Raw genomic sequence first — 21,866 nt, 5'->3', positions numbered from 1 at the left:
GGTAAATGTGCTGCTGCATAGAGATCCCCTAAGTTACTGTTCAAAATAAACCTGATTTAATGTCCTCAAACCAAGACTCATGTTGTGTGACTAAAGCGTCTTTGTTTATAGTTGTGTACACTGTGCAGCTGTGGTGATTCTAGCAGTTATGAATTACATAGCTCAAAAAGTGTAGTTCAAAATGCTGTTAAAATGCCACTTACTGTCTCTTGAATTGCAGCTGATCACAGATAGTTGGAAGCGATCTTTTAATCTCAGTTTCTTTGCTAATCCTGTCTTGTGGACATGATTGTAACTTCATGTTATTACGGAGACATGTTAATATGTGGTTATCAATCAATGGGTAGGGGAGTAGGGGAAATCACAATGCTTCGTCATGTTGTAGTGGACCTCAAAATTGCTGGGATTTGAATCCTGTTTTAATTTCAGAAAATTACAAAAATAGACTTCTTGTGTTCATATCACTCCAATAGGACTGTGGACGCACTATACCTACACACATTCTGTCCAAACAGCTCCTAAATGTTGATTTTTGCATGATAGGAGACCTTTTAAAGCATCTTGAATTTTTTAACATGGTACTCCCCTTCACATGACCTCGGTTCCTCTGACTCTTAATGGCTCGTTTCCACTGACTGGTACACTATGGTACGGTTCGGTACGGGTCACCTTTATTAGGCTTGTGTTTCCACTAATAAGGGTTCCCTTTTGGTGGGCGTGGTGTATGACAGAAAGTTTCAGTCAACGTCATTTTCGCTCAAGAAAATGTCTACAGTAAAGCTGTACAGGTTGCTCGCATATCATAAAAGAAGCACTTCTCACAAAACAGACGCTTTATACACATAAATACTTGTGTATTAATGTTTATTACTAACTTTTCTATGAACAGGATTTGATTATAACTGCAGATCAATGACAGTGCGAAATAGCCTACTGTAACGTCTGTAATTATACTTTTTTTCGTGCTTCACTCTCGCGTTTGTCAGTTTCTGATAGGATCGGGTTTCAAAAGCACATCAATAATCAAGTGCACGTATTATCATGAGCTCAAAAAGTTTGTTATTTCAGATATAAACGGGCGGCAAGCGCAAGGAAGAAAGCGAAACCGTTCGCGCTTCAGGCTGGCTCATAAAAAACTAAGGGGCACAGGGTAAATCTCCTCTTCTTTTTGGCTTTGTGGCTGTTCATCAAGACAACAACAAGGTTTGTTTAAGCCCGAGTCGACCATGGCTCGTTATTATATGTATATATATATATTTACGCTGTAAAAAATCTCTCGGCTGTGTATTTTAAACATAGCGGCTCTTTTGATTTCATTCCGGCTTGTTGAGTAAGCGAATGATGTATCTCTAAACCAATAGCGTTCAGCTGCACATCTAGCTCCGCCTTTTGGTACCCTTTCTCGTGTTTGGTACCCTTTCCAAAGGGTGCCGAAAAAGTGGTACCATATGGTTCAGTACGCCTTTTGACAGTGGAAATCCTTTTGTCCTTGAAAATTCACTATTTTACACTCACCTATTCATGAGGTGTGTATTCCTGGTTTGTTTTATGTTTCTAGATATTTGAATGTTTTATTAATTTTAAATATTTTATTTTGAATGATTTAATTTTACTGTTATTATAAACTGTTTTATGTCCGTATCTTTTTTGTGTAAAGCACTTAGAGAATTAAGTTTTAAAGGCGCTATATAAAAATAAATTATTGTTATTATTATTGTCTTTACACAGCAAAAGTGTCATAAAACCACAAAATTGTGAATTTACAGTTAAGACCGTTTGATTCAGCAAAGCATCTTTACCCTGAATTCTAACCAGACACATGATTAGAAAACACTTTCATGAGGTCATGTGTTATGGTTTAAATGAAATCATTTAGAATAATAAAATAAAATATATCAATTTATCTCTAAACAAAATAATATTTGTATGTGTAATTAGGAAAATGTTGTGTCTGTCCCTACAGTTTGGTATAAATTTAACTTGCATCAGTTCTAGAAAGACATAAAGCAAAAATACCATGCGACTTGTCACTTTCTTTGGCGGGAAACTCTGTAAGTATGCTTATTCTTCTTTCATGCTTTTTGTCACTCTGTTAGTAGTTTGAAGGTTTAACAATAACTCAAACAACAAAAAATAGTAAGTTGTCTGTCATTCCTGTTCAAGGAAAATTAATGGAGAATGTCTGTTAATTACAATAAATCCCATAAAAACTTTTTTTTGTCATAAAATAGTTTCCTTGTTTTTTTGTTTTTTTTAATGGTGGTTGTTATCTTAGCCAGACAGCCTTATAAAATCAAATGTTTTAAATTGTTTCACAAAATGCCCATTCTCTACATTTAAGTGGGAAAAATATATCAAAAAAGTTTAATCAATAAACACTTTTTTATGACAGCTTTCTTACCTCATGTTTTTCAGCGGTGCTATAGTGAAGGGCACTGTAATGCAGTGGTTCTCAAACTTTTAATCCAGCGACCCCCAATGCGTTGCCGGCTTTGTTTACTGCAGCAAGTTGACATGACATGTCTCTGAGCGCTGCGTTTTAAGTGCAAAGATGCATTCTGCCTGAATGTGTCCTAAATACTTTATAAATTCATCAGTGATATCTTTTAAAAATCTGAAAATAATAGCTTTCACTTGTAATACTGAAAAATATATATTATAATCACTGAAAATTACACAATTTTAAATCACTCTCGCGACCCCTTGAAATTATTATTGACCCCCAGTTCAGTAATATCCGGCTGCAGGCCCGCAGACGTTTTAGGCACACACAATCTGGCACACACAATCTAGGCATACCATATATGCTTACGGCGGATGTTAATGTTATTAACGTCCTCTTGGACATCGTCATCGATATATTTTGATATATATGGTTAATAAATATTGTACACAATAAACAACAGTGTTTACCTTACTTTATTTCACAAATATTACGATCGAGACGGGCGAATGGGGGGAACGTTGTTTCCGATCGCAATTCAATTATAATAGACTTAACATTTTTCTATCAGTCATCATAGATTAATATGTCATTGTTGTCTGACAGAGTCAATATCTCAGATACTCGTTTGCTGGCCTTGCTGAATGATCTAAATTTGACAGGTTTTTACATAATGGATTCATTTATAATGAAGGAAATAATAGCAAGTTAATGTAGGCAATAATACATATTTTATGTAATAAAATTTATTTAATTAATTAATTAAAAATAATTTTTACATGTAATAAATGTATAACACTATATTAATATTTTACTCAAGCGATGTAATAGTGTGTATTTGCTTAATTTTCTAATAGCTTTTTAATGAATGATTTCCCACAATAAATACTGTAGAAATTTATAGTAAACAAAATATTATTTTTAAACCAAAATTTTTGCAATAGAAACAAATTAACTATTAATAATTAATTTAAAAATAATAATAATAAGTATATATATATATATATATATATATATATATATATATATATATATATATATATATATATATATAACAGCTGTGACAGTTTAGTAAAATATAGTAGTTTATAATCAGATAATCAGTTAAGATAATAAGTTTATAACTATATTATATATTGTTTAAATGATTAACTATAGTAATTCATTTTAATGTGACACATTAACTTATTTTAACCAAGTATGATAATATTACAATCCTAAAATTAGTTTATTACACTTAATGCTACAATTAGACAGTCTATTATGTTTTCTTTGTGTGTGTGTGGACACATGAATAAAGTCATAAGTGTCTTTAACCAATTATTTTTATTTACATATTTTGAGTTCAGAAACTGCAGAGATGTTAAAATGATCGTTACGATATAATAATAATGACTGAAATGGGAAATCATATTTGTGAAATTCAATAGGTGGCGATAATGCTAAGGAGTTAGTTAGTTAGTTAGTTAGTTACCATATATGGTTTGCCTAAATCGTGTGTGCTAGATTGTGTGTGCCTGAAACGTGTGTGGTTCTGTGGTTCTGCAGCTGGATTGAGAACCACTGCTGTAATGTATTCTGTACTGTAGTGTACTATCTAGTCGCTAGTGGGCGCTTATGTTTCCTCAGTCTCCAAATGCGCTTATTGAGCCGTTTGAAAAACAGCTGAAACCAATCAGTCGTCCTGCACAGACACCGCGGGTCAGCATCTTCGAGTGTTTTGATGCAAACTGCGGCCAGCGTTTGGTATGAGGTGGTATTAGAGGAGAGGCGAGGATGTGGTTTATTCGCTATGGGAAATGTTTTCGGCAGACAGGCACGCCCGAGTCGAGTGACAGATCAGGACAGGGCGATATTGGTAAGAATAATCGATCAAATAATCAGTCAGCGGGTGTTGGCATTCTGTACCTACTGTAGTTACAGGCATTACAGGCAACATGTCTGTAATGAGTTCAGCCATAATGAACTACTGCCATTGACAGGATTATGAGCTGTCCTACTTTATGCGACTGTGTGAGAGAGGAGAAACACACGCACACACACACTACTGTACAACAGAACAAAAAGGTAAATAATTATAGTTCATTATAAAGCACAACACAAGACCATAGAATAGAACAGATAACAGATCATTAAATTACATGGAATACAACGTAACAGTTATGCATTACAGAATATAATGTAATACACTAAAGCGCAAAAGTATAAGTAAAAGTGAAAGAAAAGTATGATTTAAATAGAATATAAAGACATATACTGTAGAATGACAGATTTTATATATATATATATATATATATATATATATATATATATATATATATATATATATATATATATATATATACATGTATATATATATATATATATATATATATATATATATATATATATATATATATATATATATATATATACATATATGATAAAGCAATTATCAACAGCAATTGTGACAAAACAACAGTCCATTAAATATAATAATTAGATTTAAAAAATGAAAATAATGTAATGAAAATATCCCTTTTACTTTAATTTATCATTTGTTTATTAATGGCACTATTTATTTATTTATTTATTTATTTATTTGTTTTTGTTAGTTTATGGCACTTGTCTTCTCACTAGTGGGTTTAGTCATTCAAATGCAATTAAACAGATAAATAATAATATTTTAATAGTGAAAGCTTGTTTTCACTAAAAAAAGCAACACTTTCTAATATCTCATATTATATAATATAATATAATATCTCAAAGCAAGGTTGTTGTTCAACTATACGTGTGTTTTTTTTTGATAAGATTTCATAGTTGTGTCCCCATTTTATCTTAACACCATTAAACATTTGTGTGCATGTGCGTGCTACACCTCATAAAATAAAGATTAATAAGTGATCATCATCGCTGTCTAAATTATATATATGAAACTATGTTTGATACATCAAGATATATTTTAAATGTAGGTTAATTTTTAATAATACTCTACAATCAAACCCCAATTAACAAACTAACATTTTGCCACCTAAGAAAATACTGCCTTTGCCTGTTTTTTGTTGTTGTTGTTTTTATGAGCCATGAAAATGTCTTGTTTAAGAGAACAAATTGTTTAAACATATCAAATTGTTATTAATACTTTTGGTGTTGTTTTTAGAAATATTTTAGTAAATTTTGAAATTAATCAAACGTTGTTGGAAGTATTCTTACAAGTGAGAGCAACAACCACCACCAGAATAGTATATTATTATTATTATAGGTGGGCATAGATTAATATTTTTAATCTATTTTAGTCTTACTGTAATCTTGGAATTTATCCAGATTAAAATGGCTCATTTGAATTCTGCCGAAGGCATTCAGAATGTATGCTACCCAAATAATGACTAAAAGTAAGTCTTTGAGAACGGCTTTCTCAAGCCAGGTGGCGCATTAGACCAGGGGCTCATCTCCTGTTTCCAAAATCCATCACAATCTGCTTGAGAAACTGATTAAAACTGATTAAAAAAAAATTAGGTTCTATAAGATGTACTTGTGCTATCTGAGCCCGAAAAAGTCTCGCGTTAACGCAGCACGTTAATGCCGATAATGGCCCATCACTACTTATTATTATTATTATTATTATTATTATTATTATTATTATTATTCAAGATCGTAGCCAGCCTGGTGAATAGGGTGGTTCTTTTTGCAGTTATTCGACTAATTTAGCTATTTCATTATTAAGTTAAAATACTGCATTTTAGCAAAATTTTAGCACATTTTTTTTTGCTAGATTAGTTTGGCAGATGGTCACACTTTTTGATGTACTAAAACATTTTCTAAAAATTAAAAAAATATATGAAAATATGGAAAAAAATATGAAAAGTCTAAAATATAGACTACTATTACGACAAATTAGATTAGATTAGATTAGATTTAACTTTATTGTCATTACACATGTACATGTACAAGTACAAGGCAACGAAATGCAGTTTCAGTCTAACCAGCAGTGCAATAGCAGCAAGTGCAGGATACAGGTATAAGTTATAAAGTGCAGTTATAGAAAAACTATGGTAATATTTACAGATGGATGTACTATGAACATTATATACAGGTTGTATTAGCTATGAACAGATTTACAATAAATGAATATGTGTACAGGATGCTATTAATAATCAGGAGTGGCAGATAGATAAACAATTACAAATGTTCATGTGCAGTGGATATGTACAGTTCAGATAAGTGAATCAGTGCAATGTAGTGCAATGAATATGTGCAAACCTTAATTGTGCAAATGTTAAATAGTGCAGTGATTGTGAGGAGTATAAGTTAGAGCAGTGTGGGGGGTGTATTGGGGTGGGGGGGGGGGGGGGGGGTTCAAAAGAGTCAGTGAGGGGCAGAGTTCAAAAGGGAGACAGCTTTGGGGAAAAAGCTGTTCCTCAGTCTGCTGGTTTTTGTCCGGGGGAGCCTGAAGCGCCTGCCGGAAGGCAGGAGAGAAAACAGTCTGTGAGCAGGGTGAGAGGTGTCCTTAAGAATACTGCATGCTCTGCGCAGACAGTGTTTCTTCTGGATGTCCTCAATGGCTGGCAGTGTAGTCCCTGTGATGCGTTGGGCAGTTTTCACCACCCGCTGCAGTGCCTTAGGCTCAGCAACAGAGCAGCTTCCATACCTGACTGTGTTGGTCAGGATGCTTTCTATTGTGCAGCGGTAGAAGTTCACCAAGACAGCTGATGAAAGCTGGTTCTTCTTAAGTTGCCTCAAGAAGAATAGGCGCTGGTGAGCCTTCTTGACCAGGCTGGAGATGTTGGTGGTCCAGGAAAGGTCCTTTGAGATGTGGGTCCCCAGGAACTTGAAGGATGAGACGGGCAAATTCGGCGACGCAGTGGCGCAGTAGGTAGTGCTGTCGCCTCACAGCAAGAAGGGTCAGTTGGCATTTCTGTGTGGAGTTTGCATGTTCTCCCTGCATTCGCGTGGGTTTCCTCCGGGTGCTCCGGTTCCCCCCACTCATGTCTGTAGTCTATGAGTGTGAGTGAGTGTGTATGGATGGTTCCCAGAGATGGGTTGCGGCTGGAAGGGCATGCGCTGTGTGATACATGTGCTGGATAAGTTGGCGGTTCATTCCGCTATGGCGACCCCAGAATAATAAAGGGATTAAGCCGAAAAGAAAATGAATGATTGAATGATTACGACAAATTTATTACATCATATATCACAAGGGGCTAAAAATAGGAATCTGTCAAAATTTTAAAACAAAAACTGTGGCCTATTGTCATTTATTAAGCAATAAACTGGCAAAAAACATTTGAATAATAATAAAAAATATATATATCAATATATAATAATGCAGAGCTTCACAATTTTTCTAGCCTCTCTTATAAAAAAAGTACATTTGATAATTCATGTATAACAACAATAGCCTAATAAGTATTATAAGTAACTTTAATATAGGGTGCCTTTGGTGCTTTACAACATTTTTTTGGTAATTTTTTTCTTTCAAGAATAAGGTCCAAGATTTGGAATAAAATTTACTTGTAAAATGTTTTCTCTATTTAACAACGAAATAGTGAAAGTTGACTTTACTTGCAGGTCTTTAGGTCTTAAACCTCTTTTCAACAGGTTATTGTGATAATTTATGTTGGCATAAAAGTCAAAATAGGACAAATAAGCTAATGTATGGACAAATACTGGACTATTGTTAGTAAGGGGGGGGGGGGGGGGGGGGGGGGATGGGGGTCTTTCGAACCATCCGAACCCCCCGGGCTATAGGCCTGTTATTGTTGCTGTTGTTGTTAGTAAAGTTTTTCTAAAATTTGAATTTAATCAAACAAGTGAGAACAACAACCACATTATTATTATTGTTGTTGTTGTTAGAAGTATTTTTACAAGTGACAACAACAACAACCACCACCACAATAATTTATTATTATTATTATTATTACTAATATTAGAAATATTTTTGTAAAATCAAACAAGTGTGAACAACAACCACAATAGTATTATTATTATTATTATTATTATTATTATTATTATTATTATTATTATTATTATTATTATTATTGTTGTTGTTGTTGTTGTTGTTAGAAATGTTTTTGTAAAATTTGAATTTAATCAAACAAGTGAGAAAAACAACCACAATATTAATGTTGTTGTTGTTAGAAGTATTTTTACAAGTGAGAACAACAATAACAACCACCACAATAATTTAATATTTGTTATTGTTATTATTATTATTATTATTATTATTATTATTATTTTTTTATTATTATTATTATTACTATTACTTATATTAGAATTTTTTTTGTAAAATCAAACAAGTGTGAACAACAATGGCATTATTGTTATTATTATTAATAATAATAATAATAATAATAATAATAATATTCATGTAAGGTATCATTAGCTGCTTGTTTGAAAATATATATATATATTTTTTTTTTTTAAAGTTTTTTTTTAAAGAACAGGCTGTTATTAAAACTTATTTGAAAGAAAATCAAAAACAGAAATATAACCAGATATATATTTATATCTGTGTTATAACAGCATGGGGTGTTTTGAATGTTGTGTCGGGCAGCAGGGGGCCTAGATTCCAGAAAAAAAAGAACGAAAAAAAAAAACAACTTTAGACTACATTGAGTCTCTTTGATAAAATTCCGCTGTCTTATTTGTCAGAACAACAGTGTTTGAGGTGAGCACACACACAGATCTACACTCACAAATCCTGTGCTTTGACAACTGTTTGTTCGTCTCAGTCCACAAACTGACGTCTTTATGAATAAGAAGCATTTCTATAAGTGAACTGTCATGTTTCTACGTTACGTCCTGTCGCTGGATCACAGCAACTCAAGCAGCAGAGAGATAAACTGAAACAATATCGGAAGAAAATCAAATTACAGCTGGAGCGAGAGAGACGTCTGGCCAAACAGCTCCTGAAGGATGGCAAGAGAGAGTAAGACATTTCACATTACAGGCCATTGGTTATGTCAGCCGTCATGCATTACACAGGGCCTTTATAATGCTGACATGGTGCCATCTGTATTGATTTTGGCTGTGCAGATTCACTAATATGTGTGATTCATGTGTCATTTTCACAGACAAGCACTGCTGCTGCTCAAGAAAAAACGCTACCAAGACCAGCTTCTGGACAAGACTGACATCCAGATAGACAACCTGGAGCGCATGGTGGGTTTACATTATGTTTCTCGCATTTAAGGTATTACAGGAGTCTAATATGAATGGTAATTTTTTATTGTTTTTTTTTTTTTTGCAAATAGGCTCATTTTACAATTCCTATAGAGTTAAACAGATGAGTTTTATCATTTTTGAATCCATTGATCCGATCTCCAGGTCTGACAGGAGCACTTTTAGCTTAGCTTAGCAAAAATTATTGAATCAGATTGGAATTCTGTAATTCCCAAAAAGTTAGGGTAACTCAAACCATTTGGGGAAACCAATTGCAACAAACTTTTTAAGTTCAAAACCTAATCCTAATGAGTACTGTGAACTTAATCCATTTGAGTAAAAGAAGCAATTTGAGCACTGTAAAACCCAATAAATGGAGAACTCAAACCAACTGAGTGCTGTAAAACTCAAAATGTTTAGGCAACTCAAACCATTTGAGGAAACTGATTGCAACAAACCATTTAAGTTTAAAAATTAATCCTAATGAGTACTGTGAACTTAATCCATTTGAGTAAATGAAGCAATTTGAGCACAGTAAAACCCAATAAATGGAGAACTCAAACCAATTGAGTACTGTAAAACCCAATTAGTTAAGGCAACTCAAACCATTTGAGGAAGCCGATTGCTACAAACCATTTGAGCTAAAAAAAGAATTTATATGAGTACTATGAACTTGCTCCATTTAAGCTAAAGTAATGAGGTATTTAATTGACTCATTACCTTCAACACTGAGTTCAAAAATCTTTTAAAATGAGTAGAATTAACTTTCAATTTTGAGTTAACTACACTCATTTCATTTGATATAGTTGACTGTTTGGGTTTCCAATGTAATATTTAAATTTAAAGCTTGACTCTTCTGTAGTTGCCATAGCTGTGTCTCATTTCAGAGGCTGCATCCTCTGAAGGATGCATTCAAAGAGCACTGCGTCATCGCACCTCGACAAAAGCTGTCTCATTAAAAAAAAAATAATAATAATAAAAATGCGAAGGCTCCCTTAACTGCAGCCTCAAAATGTATCCTTCATTTCCCAGATAAGGAAGGATACAAGCAGTAGATCCTTAGCAGCCTCGAACATCCCAAGATTTATTATATGCTTATAACAACAGGACGTTTTTAAAAGTAAACTATGGATTACATGTATGAATTAGGTTTTATTTTTCTTGGATATCTCAACACGTTATAAAACAAAAAGAGTATGGCATGTCTTACAAAAAAATTATTTTATAGACTGTTTACATGTATATACATGTATGCATCAAATGAAATATATTTCTAGCCTTTGTAAACCTTGCTTTGCCTTCAGACCACTTAAAATACATTTTAAAATCCCTTTGAAAAAAGTCATTACAAATTACATTTGCAAGGTGACGAGATCCCCATGTAGGCGAGATCGTCTCATTTCAAAAGGCTCAGTTTGGCTTATGTCGACTTCGAAGAACTCACCTTTGAAGTCTGCATCCTTCGGAGGATATGAGACACAGCTATGGACCCTCTTCACAATTCCGGGTTTCTCAGTAGCGGAAGGCGTCATGGTTGGGTAAACTCAGAGCGCAGTGAATGGGAGAGTACAACATTTTTTTTTTTTTTACAATCTTATTTGCTTAAATAATAAAAGAAAAACACAATGGTGTTATAAAGATGTTCAGAAATACGAAAAAATAAAAAATTAAATAAATGTGTGAGACTCATGAAGGCTGTACTCTCCCATAAATGCTGCATTAGAAACGCCTCGCATAAGTGGTAATTCGTTTTTTTTTGTAATTTAAAGCAAAGATGATATACTAAATACATACAGCAAATACATATAAATGTTCATACATTAAAAAAAAAATCGAACTATTAAAAACTTTTAAGGATTTTAGATGCTAATGACCGTTAAATCCGTCAAAACAGGCTTGTGAAAAGGGTCAATTGTGTACTAAGAAAACAAATAGCTATCTAGGTCAATATGGCTAGAACTACACCTTTCTGCCATAATAATCTAGGAACTTTATTGCCGTACCATGGTTGCAGCAAGTGCAATGCTGTAACAACATGGTTACAGCAAGTCTTAATAAATAGGAGTTTTTAAAACTTTTTTTTTTTAGAGTGACATGCTAATGGTCTAATCTGATTCAATGATCTATGCTAATCGTCTCATTTCAAAATTCTCAGTTTGGCTTGTGTGGACTCACCTTTGAAGTCTGCATCCTTCGGAGGATGTGAGACACAGCTATAGACCCTTTTTACATTTCCGGGTTTCTCAGTAGTGGAAGGCGTCATGGTTGCGGTAAAAGTGCTACCACCAGACCCAGAGATTGACTGAATGCACTCAAAAATGGTCAAAAGGTAGGCGCAATAGCCTGGTGGTTAGTGCGCCGATATATGGTGCAGTAGCACGTTAGGGCGTCCCGAGTTCGAATCCCAGCTCGAGGACATTTCCCAACCCTACCCTCCACTCTCTCTCTAACTTCGCTTCCTGTCTCATTACTTTCCTATCTAATAAAGGCAAAAAGGCCAAAAATAAATCTATAACAAATAAAATAAATGGTCAAACTCAAACTGTTTAACTCTAGATGACTTGTAAAAGAAGCTTATTTTCAAAACAAATGAGTGTTCCCTTATTAGGGTCTTAAAAACTCACCATTGCATAATTTAAAGCAATAGTTCAGCCTACTGACGAAGCTCAAAATATGCACCAGACATTATTTATAAACACTCCATTTATATTCCATTTTGTTCAAATATGAGTAGACTTCTCACAGGTGAGTGGTAGAAGATTTACTCTTTTCCTCTCTATATGCTCCAGACATGTTTTGTTATATACACTGCATGTTTTTGGAAGGCGTTGTGCAATTTTGAGTGTGCTTCATGCATGGTAGACACACTTTTTTTCTTTTTTTGTGCATTTTTATACGTACGTATATGCATATATTATACTGTATGTATTTGTTTATATGTATGTATGTATGCATGGAGTGCTCAGCATATATAAGTACTCCCCTCACAAATCTATCTTTTAAATTCCTTTTTTATAGGAAGCTATAAAATATTATATTTGTGCATATACATTAGATTAGTCAGTATGGAAGTCAAATCTAGACCTTATCTAACAAAATAACTTAACGGTCCAAACTAGTTAATTTATTCGTATTATCTTTCCATTTCTAAATATGTTTGGTGACTAAAATATTATTTTAATAAATATATCTGTTTAATAAATCTGATTTGTTTAAATGCACCAAAATACATTGCCCTTATTCACTAAGAAATGGATACAAATACTTATTTTCAAAATGGGGTGTATTCAATTATATATATATATATATATATATATATATATATATATATATATATATATATATATATATATATATATACATATATATATATATATATATATATATATATATATATATATATATATATATATATATATATATATATATATATATATATATATATATGCACAATTAATAGACTTATAAATAGACATTTTATTATACGCAATTTAAATGAAAACAATATTAAAGAAAATAAAATTATCAGTGTCTCGTCTTAAAAATTTTAGCCATTTGGTCTAAAACAAGAAAAAGGAACAATATGAATTTTACAATGAGAACAGAGAATTTTATTTTATTTTTTTCTTTGGAAACACTGCTGGGTTATCTCTCTTTTTGTTTTTTGTAAAAATGAGTGTGTTTCTTATACAGTACAGTTCCTTGTTGCATATTAATGCATTGTGTAACTTTGAATTTGAAAAGGTCTGAAATTATAACAACAAACAACATGAATGATATTTCAACTGTGCCTCACCTCAGGTTCAAGACATTGAAGTAGCTCAGATTGAAATAAAGGTCATCGAAAGTTTGAAGGATGGAAATGACTGTCTCAAGCAAATGCATGAGGTGAGTCTTTCTTTAGATTGAGACTATTGTGTAATCACTCATTTATGCTGTATTGTAATAGGCAAATGCACCTGCAATGGCTTAATAATCAATTGTCATTCATGTACAGTGCTGTTATTAGAATCTAAGCTGATTCATTGCTATGTTTTTGGCTGGCGTGTAGTTTCAGTTGTTGTTAGTGGCGGCAGCAGCATGTTTTAGGACTGTTGGACATTGTTCTGGGATTAAAGGATTAAATATAACACTCTTAGATTACAGCGGGCCAGTCTTTGTCTTGTCCTGGATGACTCTGTGAAGACTTATGAATATCCAAAGCTCCTTGAAATCAACAACAGGACAAAAACTGCCTTTTACTAAGCATGTTGATGTTTAAATTGACATATACTATAACTGTACATTAGCAGAGAGTCTAAAGCTTTTTTATAATACAAGTCTTTTTGTTTGATTGATCAAACGTGAGTAAGAATACATACATTTAGTGCAATGTAAATTAGTGTTGTGTTATGTAATATAATATAATATAATATAATATAATATAATATAATATAATATAATATAATATAATATAATATAATATAATATAATATAATATAATATAATATAATATAATGCAAAATAAAATAATATAATTTAATATAATCTGATGAAACTAAATATAATATAATATAATATAATATAATATAATATAATATAATATAATATAATATAATATAATATAATATAATATAATATAATATAATATAATATAATATAATATAATATAATATAATATAAGAAGTTATATAATTCATTTTCGTTCGGCTTAGTCCCTTTTTTCATCAAGGGAATGAACGGCCAACATATCGAGCGTATTTTTACACATCAGATGCCCTTCCAGTACTGGGAAACATCCATACACCTCATTCACACACATACACTACGATCAATTTAGTTTATTCAATTCACCTGTACCACAAGTCTTTGGACTGTGGGGGAAACCGGAGCACCCGGAAGAAACCCACGCAAACACGGGGAGAATATAATATAATATTTATATATATTATAACTATTTGAAGCAATTTTAAGTTGAGTTTTCATCATCATCACTCAAGTCTTCAGTATCACATGTAGGGCTGCACAAAATATATCGTTCCAGCATTGTCATCGTAATGTGATCATTCGCAATAGTCACATCGCAATTATACGCAATGTTGAGTCTGGATTATTATTTATCATTTCTCAAGTGTTTTTTGAGGCCTGTGAATGTTTGAGAGTTTTAAAAGCATTCAGGAATGAGAAATTGTATCGTTTGTAACTTTTAATTTTAATGAATTGTTCGAAAAAAATAAGTGTATGCAATATTATTTTACATTTAATTAATCAATTACTGTATACTTAAATACAACTTGACTCTTTGGAAAACAATAAAATGTGCTTATTTAATTCATACCTTATTCTTTATTGTTTCGATCTGTTCTTGTAGATTGTTTCTTATATTTTATGCAAATACACTCACCTACAGAATCATCCCAATCAATCTAAAATTATAAATTCTTTTATAATTCAACACATCTATTGAAATTGTATTCATATCGCAATATATATCACAGTTTGAAAAATATCACAATGTTAGATTTTTTTTATATAATGCAGCCCTAATCACATGATCCTACAGAAATCATTCTAAAATTATTTGCTGCTCAAAATACATCTATTATTATCATTATGATGAAGACCCTTTTGCTACCTAATCTTTAGTTCAAAAGAACTGAATTAATTTGAAATAGAAATCTTTTATAACATCAGTCTTTATAGGCACTTAAAGACAATCCCATGCATCTTTGCTGAATAACAGCTTATATAACAATAACATGTTTTAGATTTAGACTTATTGTTCACTGGTTGATCGATTTGTGTGGACTGTTTGTGAGGTTCTTCTCTGTGAGCAACAGTAACCAAACGGAGGTGGAGGTTAGCGAAGGGTCAGTCGTGTTATGTATTATATATATGTATGTATATGTATATGTATATGTGTATATATATATATATATATATATATATATATATATATATATATATATATATATATATATATATATATATAAAGTGATTTACTGCTCTATTGTGAACATCTGACATTGAGCATTGAAATAATTTTTCATTCATCGGATTAGTCTTTTTTTTTCTCGTCAGGTCATGTCACTGGTGGAGGTGGAGAGAATCCTGGAGGATACGAAGGAGGCCATTGAATACCAGAAGGTTAAAAACACATTCAATCCACTTCATCTTCAGATGCTAAATAGACTTAAAACATGTCAAATCAAATAAAAAAGTGTTCTGCATTATGTAAACCAGTGAAAGAAGCCAAGGTGCATTTTTATTAAAGAAGTCTTATTATACTATAGTACTATGTTGCTTTCTGAGCATGAAAGCTCTGTAAAGTTACAAAGTCACATTAAATAGTCTATTTTGTGTCTGATTTAGTAAAAACTGTTTCTGAACTCCCTTAAAGTCTGTGTGAATTCATATTTGCTGTTTACTTGGCTAGTGCACTTATTACACTTTAGAAAGAAATGCTCAGCAATACCTATTATGATATCTACGACAAATCTACACTGCAAAAAATGCTTTTCTTACCTAGATTTTTAAAATCTAAAATCTAAAAATTCTTAAATCAAGAAGAATTTTCTAGACAAGCAAAATATATTGTTTTGTTTTAAGAAATAATATGCCAAAATTATCTGCCAATGGGGTAAGCAAAACAATCTTATGTCAAAAGGAAAAACAATATTATTTTGCTTTCCCCATTGGGAGATTATTTTGCTTGTTTTCAGGGAAATCTGACTTAATATTGGCATATTATTTCTGAAAACAAGAATATAAGTTTTGCTTGCCTAGAAAATGCTTTTTGATATAAGACTTCAGATATTTGGACTAGAAAGAAGACAAAAAATCTAAGGAAGAAAAGCATTTTTGCAGCGTATGAGTGAAAATGACTCAAATCATGTGAAAATCATGAAATTTGTTTTGTGGCATTGACTTATCAATAATTCCCTAGTTTGAAGATTTATTATAAAGAGGAGTACACAGTGGTCACAGCAGAATGAACCACCAACTATTCCTTCATATATTTTATAATTTTTTTAAAAAATCTTTAAAAAAATTTTTTTTCTTCTTTTTTTCAAGGGCTAGGACAAGGCGTATGGTTAGGGGTGTAAAATAAAATTTGGATTGCAATTTTTTTTTTTTAAGTTTTACATTTCCATTTTAATTACAAGTTCAACATTTTCAAAACAATCCACATTTACACATTCACATAAACACGGCCAAAAAAAAAACTTCTTATGCCAAGCCAGTATTTGATGCTGTCACCTGTAGGGAAGTGACGATGTACCATCGATGACTCTGCACTGGTGTGTATGTCAAATTTATCATGTGTTTAAGATGCATCTATGCTGTTGGTTGAAATTTTAGGTAAATCAATATTTTGCTGATGAAGCGTTAACAAACACTTGAGCAAAACAACAACACCACCATGTTTTTCGCCATTGTTATGTGTTTAATCTACACCTCCCTAAACATGCACCATGCAGCACGGACAGAAAAAGACAATAATTTTTGTGTGTCTGTTGTCATGTCCACCCACATGGACATGACAACAGCTGCATTTTAAAAATTTCCACTTTATAACCATTTCTCAGATTTGCACTGTTGTCTTGTAAATTAATAGGCAAAACGGAAACTTTGGATGTGCTTTGCCCTTTCGTTTACAAAACAGTTGTATTTTTGAGACTGAAAATGCATCTCAAAACAGATTATTAAGTGGAAGTTTTTGAAAACACCACAACTGTCTTGTCCATGTAAACAACCAAAAATGAGTGTCTATTAAAACAATGATGTGTGTGCATTGTATGTGTTTAGGGAGGTGCCGGTTCATCAGCAAAGTGTGGATTCATTCAACAGCAGAGATGCATTTTAAACACGGAAAATTCTACGTTCATACCAGTGCCGAACCATCAAAAACTTTTTGTCTTTTCCCTACAGGTGCTGTTTACTAACAAGCTGATACAGTAGCACCAAGTAATGGCTTGGCATGAGAACTACAACATTTTTGTGACATGTAAACGTGAATGTTTTTGAAAATGTTTTTAAAAATATTAGGTCATGTCAACACTAATACGTTTTCGTTTAAAAAACACATCTTTTTCTCTCCATTTGGCCTTCCGTCCACACCATAAAAAGTGTTTTTAAGAAACGAAAACATCTTTTTTTGAAAATGCTGTCCAAAGTGGATAAAGTTAAAACGTGAAACTTTTTTCTATCTACACTAATATGTTTTTGTCTCTGTGTTTGACTTTCCATCCACACTAAGAGAGCTTTTTTAGGAAACGAAAACATATCATTTTGAAAACACTATCCAAAGTCGATCAATTTGAAAATCCAAATCCAAAGACTGTGAAAATGGAGGCTTTTGAAAACTATGCATTTTAGTCATAAGACCAATTCAGCTAACATAATGGATGACATTGTAAAGATGTTTTGACTGCTGTCTGTTTTGACAGCTTTATTAAAGCTTGTACAAGCTCTATTTTGCCTCTCTTCAAAGAACACGGAATGTTTACTGGGAGCTATTGTTCTGCGACGAAGCAGATGATAGTTGCAGCATTTTGCCACGACATTTCAAAGAGATGGAAAGTAAATAAGCTGCAGGCGAATATAATGCAGATAAAAGTGTCTTACAACTGTGCGCATGTGCAGTATAAAAAGAAAGTGTTTTCAGTCATTTTAGTGTGGATGATGGAAATAATTGAAAATGATTGTCACTACATAAAAGAGAGTTCAAACAACAAAATAGTATTAATGCAAAATATTTATCATAAACAAAAATAATAAAACAACAATCAGTCCAAGCAATAAACAAATGTCTAGAGAAAACAACGATAATAAAGAACTTAAGATATACACACTGGCCTCTTTATTAGGTACACATGTCCAACTGCTCTTTAACAGAAATTTCTAATAAGCCAATCACATGGCAGCAACTCAATGCCTTTAGGCATGTTGACATGGTCAAGATAATCTGCTGCAGTTCAAACCAAGCATCAGAATGAGGAAGAAAGGTGATTTAAGTGACTTTGAACATGGCATGGTTGTTGGTGCCAGATGGGCTGGTCTGAGTATTTCAGAAATTGCTGGTCTACTGGAATTTTCACACACAACCACCTATTGAGTTTACAGAAAATGGTCAGAAAAAGAGAAAATATCAAATGAGCAGCAGTTCTGTGGGTGCAAATGCCTTGTTGATGCCAGAAGTCAGAGGAGAATGGCCAGACTGGTTTGAGCTGATAGAACGACAACAGTAACTCAAATAACCACTCGTACATCGAGGCAGATGGGCTACAGCAGCAGAAGACCACACCGGGTGCCACTCCTGTCAGCTAAGAACAGGAAACTGAGGCTAAAATTCGCACAGGCTCACCAAAATTTGACAATGAAAGATTGGAAAAACGTTGCCTCGTCTGATGAGTCTTGATTTCTGCTGCGACATGGTAGGGTCAGAATTTGGCGTCAACAACATGAAAGTATAGATCAATCCTACCTTGTATCAACAGTTCAGGCTAGTGGTGGTGGTGTAATGGTGTGGGGGATATTTTCTTGACAAACTTTGGGTCCATTAGTACCAATAGAGCATTGTGTCAATGCCACAGCCTACCTGAGTATATTTACTGACCATGACCATCACTTTATGACCACAGTATGCCCATCTTCTGATGGCTACTTCCAGCAGGATAACACACCACGTCATAAAGCCCGAATCATCTCAGACTGGTTTCTTGAACATGACAATGAGTTAATTGTACTCAGCCTCCACAGTCACCAGATTTCAATCCAATAGAGCACCTTTGGGATATGGTGCAACGGGATTCACATTATGGATGTGCAGCCGACAAATCTGCAGCAACTGCGTGATGCTATCTCGTCAATATGGACCAAAATTTCTCAGGAATATTTCCAATACCTTGTTATACCTTGTTGAATCTATGCCACGAAGGATTAAGGCAGTTCTGAAGGCAAAAGGGGGTCCAACCCAGTACTAGTAAGGTGTGCCTAATAAAGTGGCCATTAGTTCTCACAGTGTGAGTGTAAGCACAACAAGACTTTAACTACATTATAGAAATAATGCAAAACAAATCCAAACAGTTAAAGAGTCAACTAGACGGTAGACTTAAGTGACCACACAGTGACACAGCAACTCACAGTGGACCAATTAATGATTAGTGATTCACGATACAATCAGGATCGTCACAGTGGACATGGAGCATTCTTAAACAAAAATGCAGTATTTAAATTTATCCAGATTAGTGTAGACGTAGCCTTAAAATGCTAGGGGAAAACGTAAAATTTTTTGGTTACATTGTTGTCGTGTAAACGTAGCCTTAAAAATTGAAAGTAAAAGTTGATTTTTAATCCATTGTATTGTAGCAGCTCTACTAATGGATCTTCACAATTCATAAAATTGTATGCATCACTATTGATTCGACAATATACTCATCTTTCCTGGTATTGTATTATTTCATATATATATATATATATATATATATATATATATATATATATATATATATATATATATATATATATATATATATATATATACTTTTTAACTTTTTTATACAAAACAGCAAATAGATGATCTCCTGGCAGGCTGTCTGAAAGAGGAGGATGAGGATGCAGTGGTAGCAGAGCTGGAGACCCTCACTCAGGTGTGGAGACCTTTACCTGTCATCCGTCTTTATCCTCAATGTCTCATTCAGTACTTCTTTCTTCCTCCTGGCCAGGGTGAAGACACGGCACTTCCAGAATTACCCACAGATCCACAGCCAGCGGTGCCTGAGGGACAAACAGGTGTTGTTTTACTCCCCAAATTACGCGGCTCTTTTATTTGGCTTTTGCCTGCATTCTGTCAGTGGGTTTGCTCTGTGTATGTTTGCAGAAATCAAGACGGAGCGAGAGATGCTGGCAGCGTAACGTCTGATCCTACAACCTGGATCATCGCTTTGTGTTTAATCAAAAGAAGAGCTCAGGGAATTAAATTGGCTGAAAAGAAGGCTTTCATGGGGTATTTTATTGGCACGCTAGAGAATCTGTGTTGTGGAGAGTTTTGAAATATAAGGGTTTGCATTTTTTTTTTTTACCAGGCTTGAAACAGCCTTAAAAAGACTATGAAGTTTATTTATTGTGATTAGTTATAACGTGATTTCAATGATATTTACATTTTTACAATATGTCTGGTAATATTTTTTTTTTCTGGAGAAAGTCATATTTGTTTTATTTTTTCGATAGTCTACAGAACAAACCATCGTTATACAGTAACTTAATTAACCTAGTTAAGCCTTTAAATGCCACATCAAGCTGTATAGAAGTGTCTTGAAAGATATCTAGTCAAATATTATTTACTGTCATCATGGCAAAGATAAAATAAATCAGTTATTAGAAATGAGTTATTAAAAATATTATGCTTAGAAATGTGTTGATAAAGGCTTCTCTCCCTTAAACAGAAATTGGGTAAAAAAATAAACAAGGGGGTTAATAATTCTGACTTCAACTGTATGTATGTACAAAATGTATGTAGAAAATACAAAATAAAGATCAGATTTGATAGATGAGACCCACAGAACTATCAACATTTGTACACTCTGTTGAGGTCTGTGAAAAAAATCACACCTAACCAATGCATGCGACTTCATTCTTCATTTGAGAGACATCTTTAAGCTGCCATCACGAAAAGAGCCTTTTATATAAAATATTAAATGCGTTTTAGGAACAGTTTTTTCAGTTTTTTTTTTTGTTTTGTTTTGATTATTTTTATGTTTGTGTTGTATAGGTTTTTAACAAAATCTGGTTCAATTCCATGTGTCAACAGCTCCTTTAGACCCCCCCCCCCCCCCCCCCCCCCACACACACACTGTTTGTATGTATGTTCACTCAAAAAAAAAAAAAAAAGTTTTTTTGGGGACAGCTTAATTTTTTTTATGTTCAACCCAACTAAATTTGTAAAAACGATTAACTTAAACAGTTTGTGTTGGGACAACATGAAGGAATTGTGTGGAACTCAATTTTTACAGTGTGTATGAATGTATGTATGTGGCCTATGTATGAATGTATGTTCTCTGATCTCCTGAAAAACCACAAAAATTTCCTTGCGTGTTTGTGCACACTTGACAACTAAAGCTCATTCTGATTAGAGCATGATATCAGACAACAGCATTAAGGTTAAAATTCAGGGTTAGCATAACAACTTGCCAGTGAACATGAAGATGATATTAAGCAACAACCTTAATAAAACTGTACTCTAATGACTGCTGATAGACATGCAGTTCAGTTGAAAAGTAATTTATTCAATTTAATGTTGTAATAA

The 21,866-nt window shown here is 33.0% G+C and overlaps 1 protein-coding gene across 1 annotated transcript; it reads left to right on the top strand.

Annotated features, from left to right (window-relative positions):
- Nucleotides 1–4,235: 4,235 nt before the first annotated feature.
- Nucleotides 4,236–20,616, top strand: chmp6a (charged multivesicular body protein 6a). Its single transcript, XM_056452151.1, has 8 exons — nucleotides 4,236–4,301; nucleotides 9,238–9,347; nucleotides 9,493–9,580; nucleotides 13,382–13,468; nucleotides 15,641–15,706; nucleotides 20,131–20,211; nucleotides 20,287–20,353; nucleotides 20,442–20,616. The coding sequence occupies exons 1-8, from the start codon at nucleotides 4,236–4,238 to the stop codon at nucleotides 20,474–20,476; spliced, it is 600 nt and encodes a 199-aa protein (XP_056308126.1). The 3' UTR covers nucleotides 20,477–20,616.
- Nucleotides 20,617–21,866: the final 1,250 nt, after the last annotated feature.

Source organism: Danio aesculapii, chromosome 3 (assembly GCF_903798145.1).
Source record: "Danio aesculapii chromosome 3, fDanAes4.1, whole genome shotgun sequence".
Taxonomy (NCBI): domain Eukaryota; kingdom Metazoa; phylum Chordata; class Actinopteri; order Cypriniformes; family Danionidae; genus Danio; species Danio aesculapii.
The sequence above is the reverse complement of the archived record's forward strand: the minus strand, read 5'-3'. Positions and strand labels throughout refer to the sequence as shown.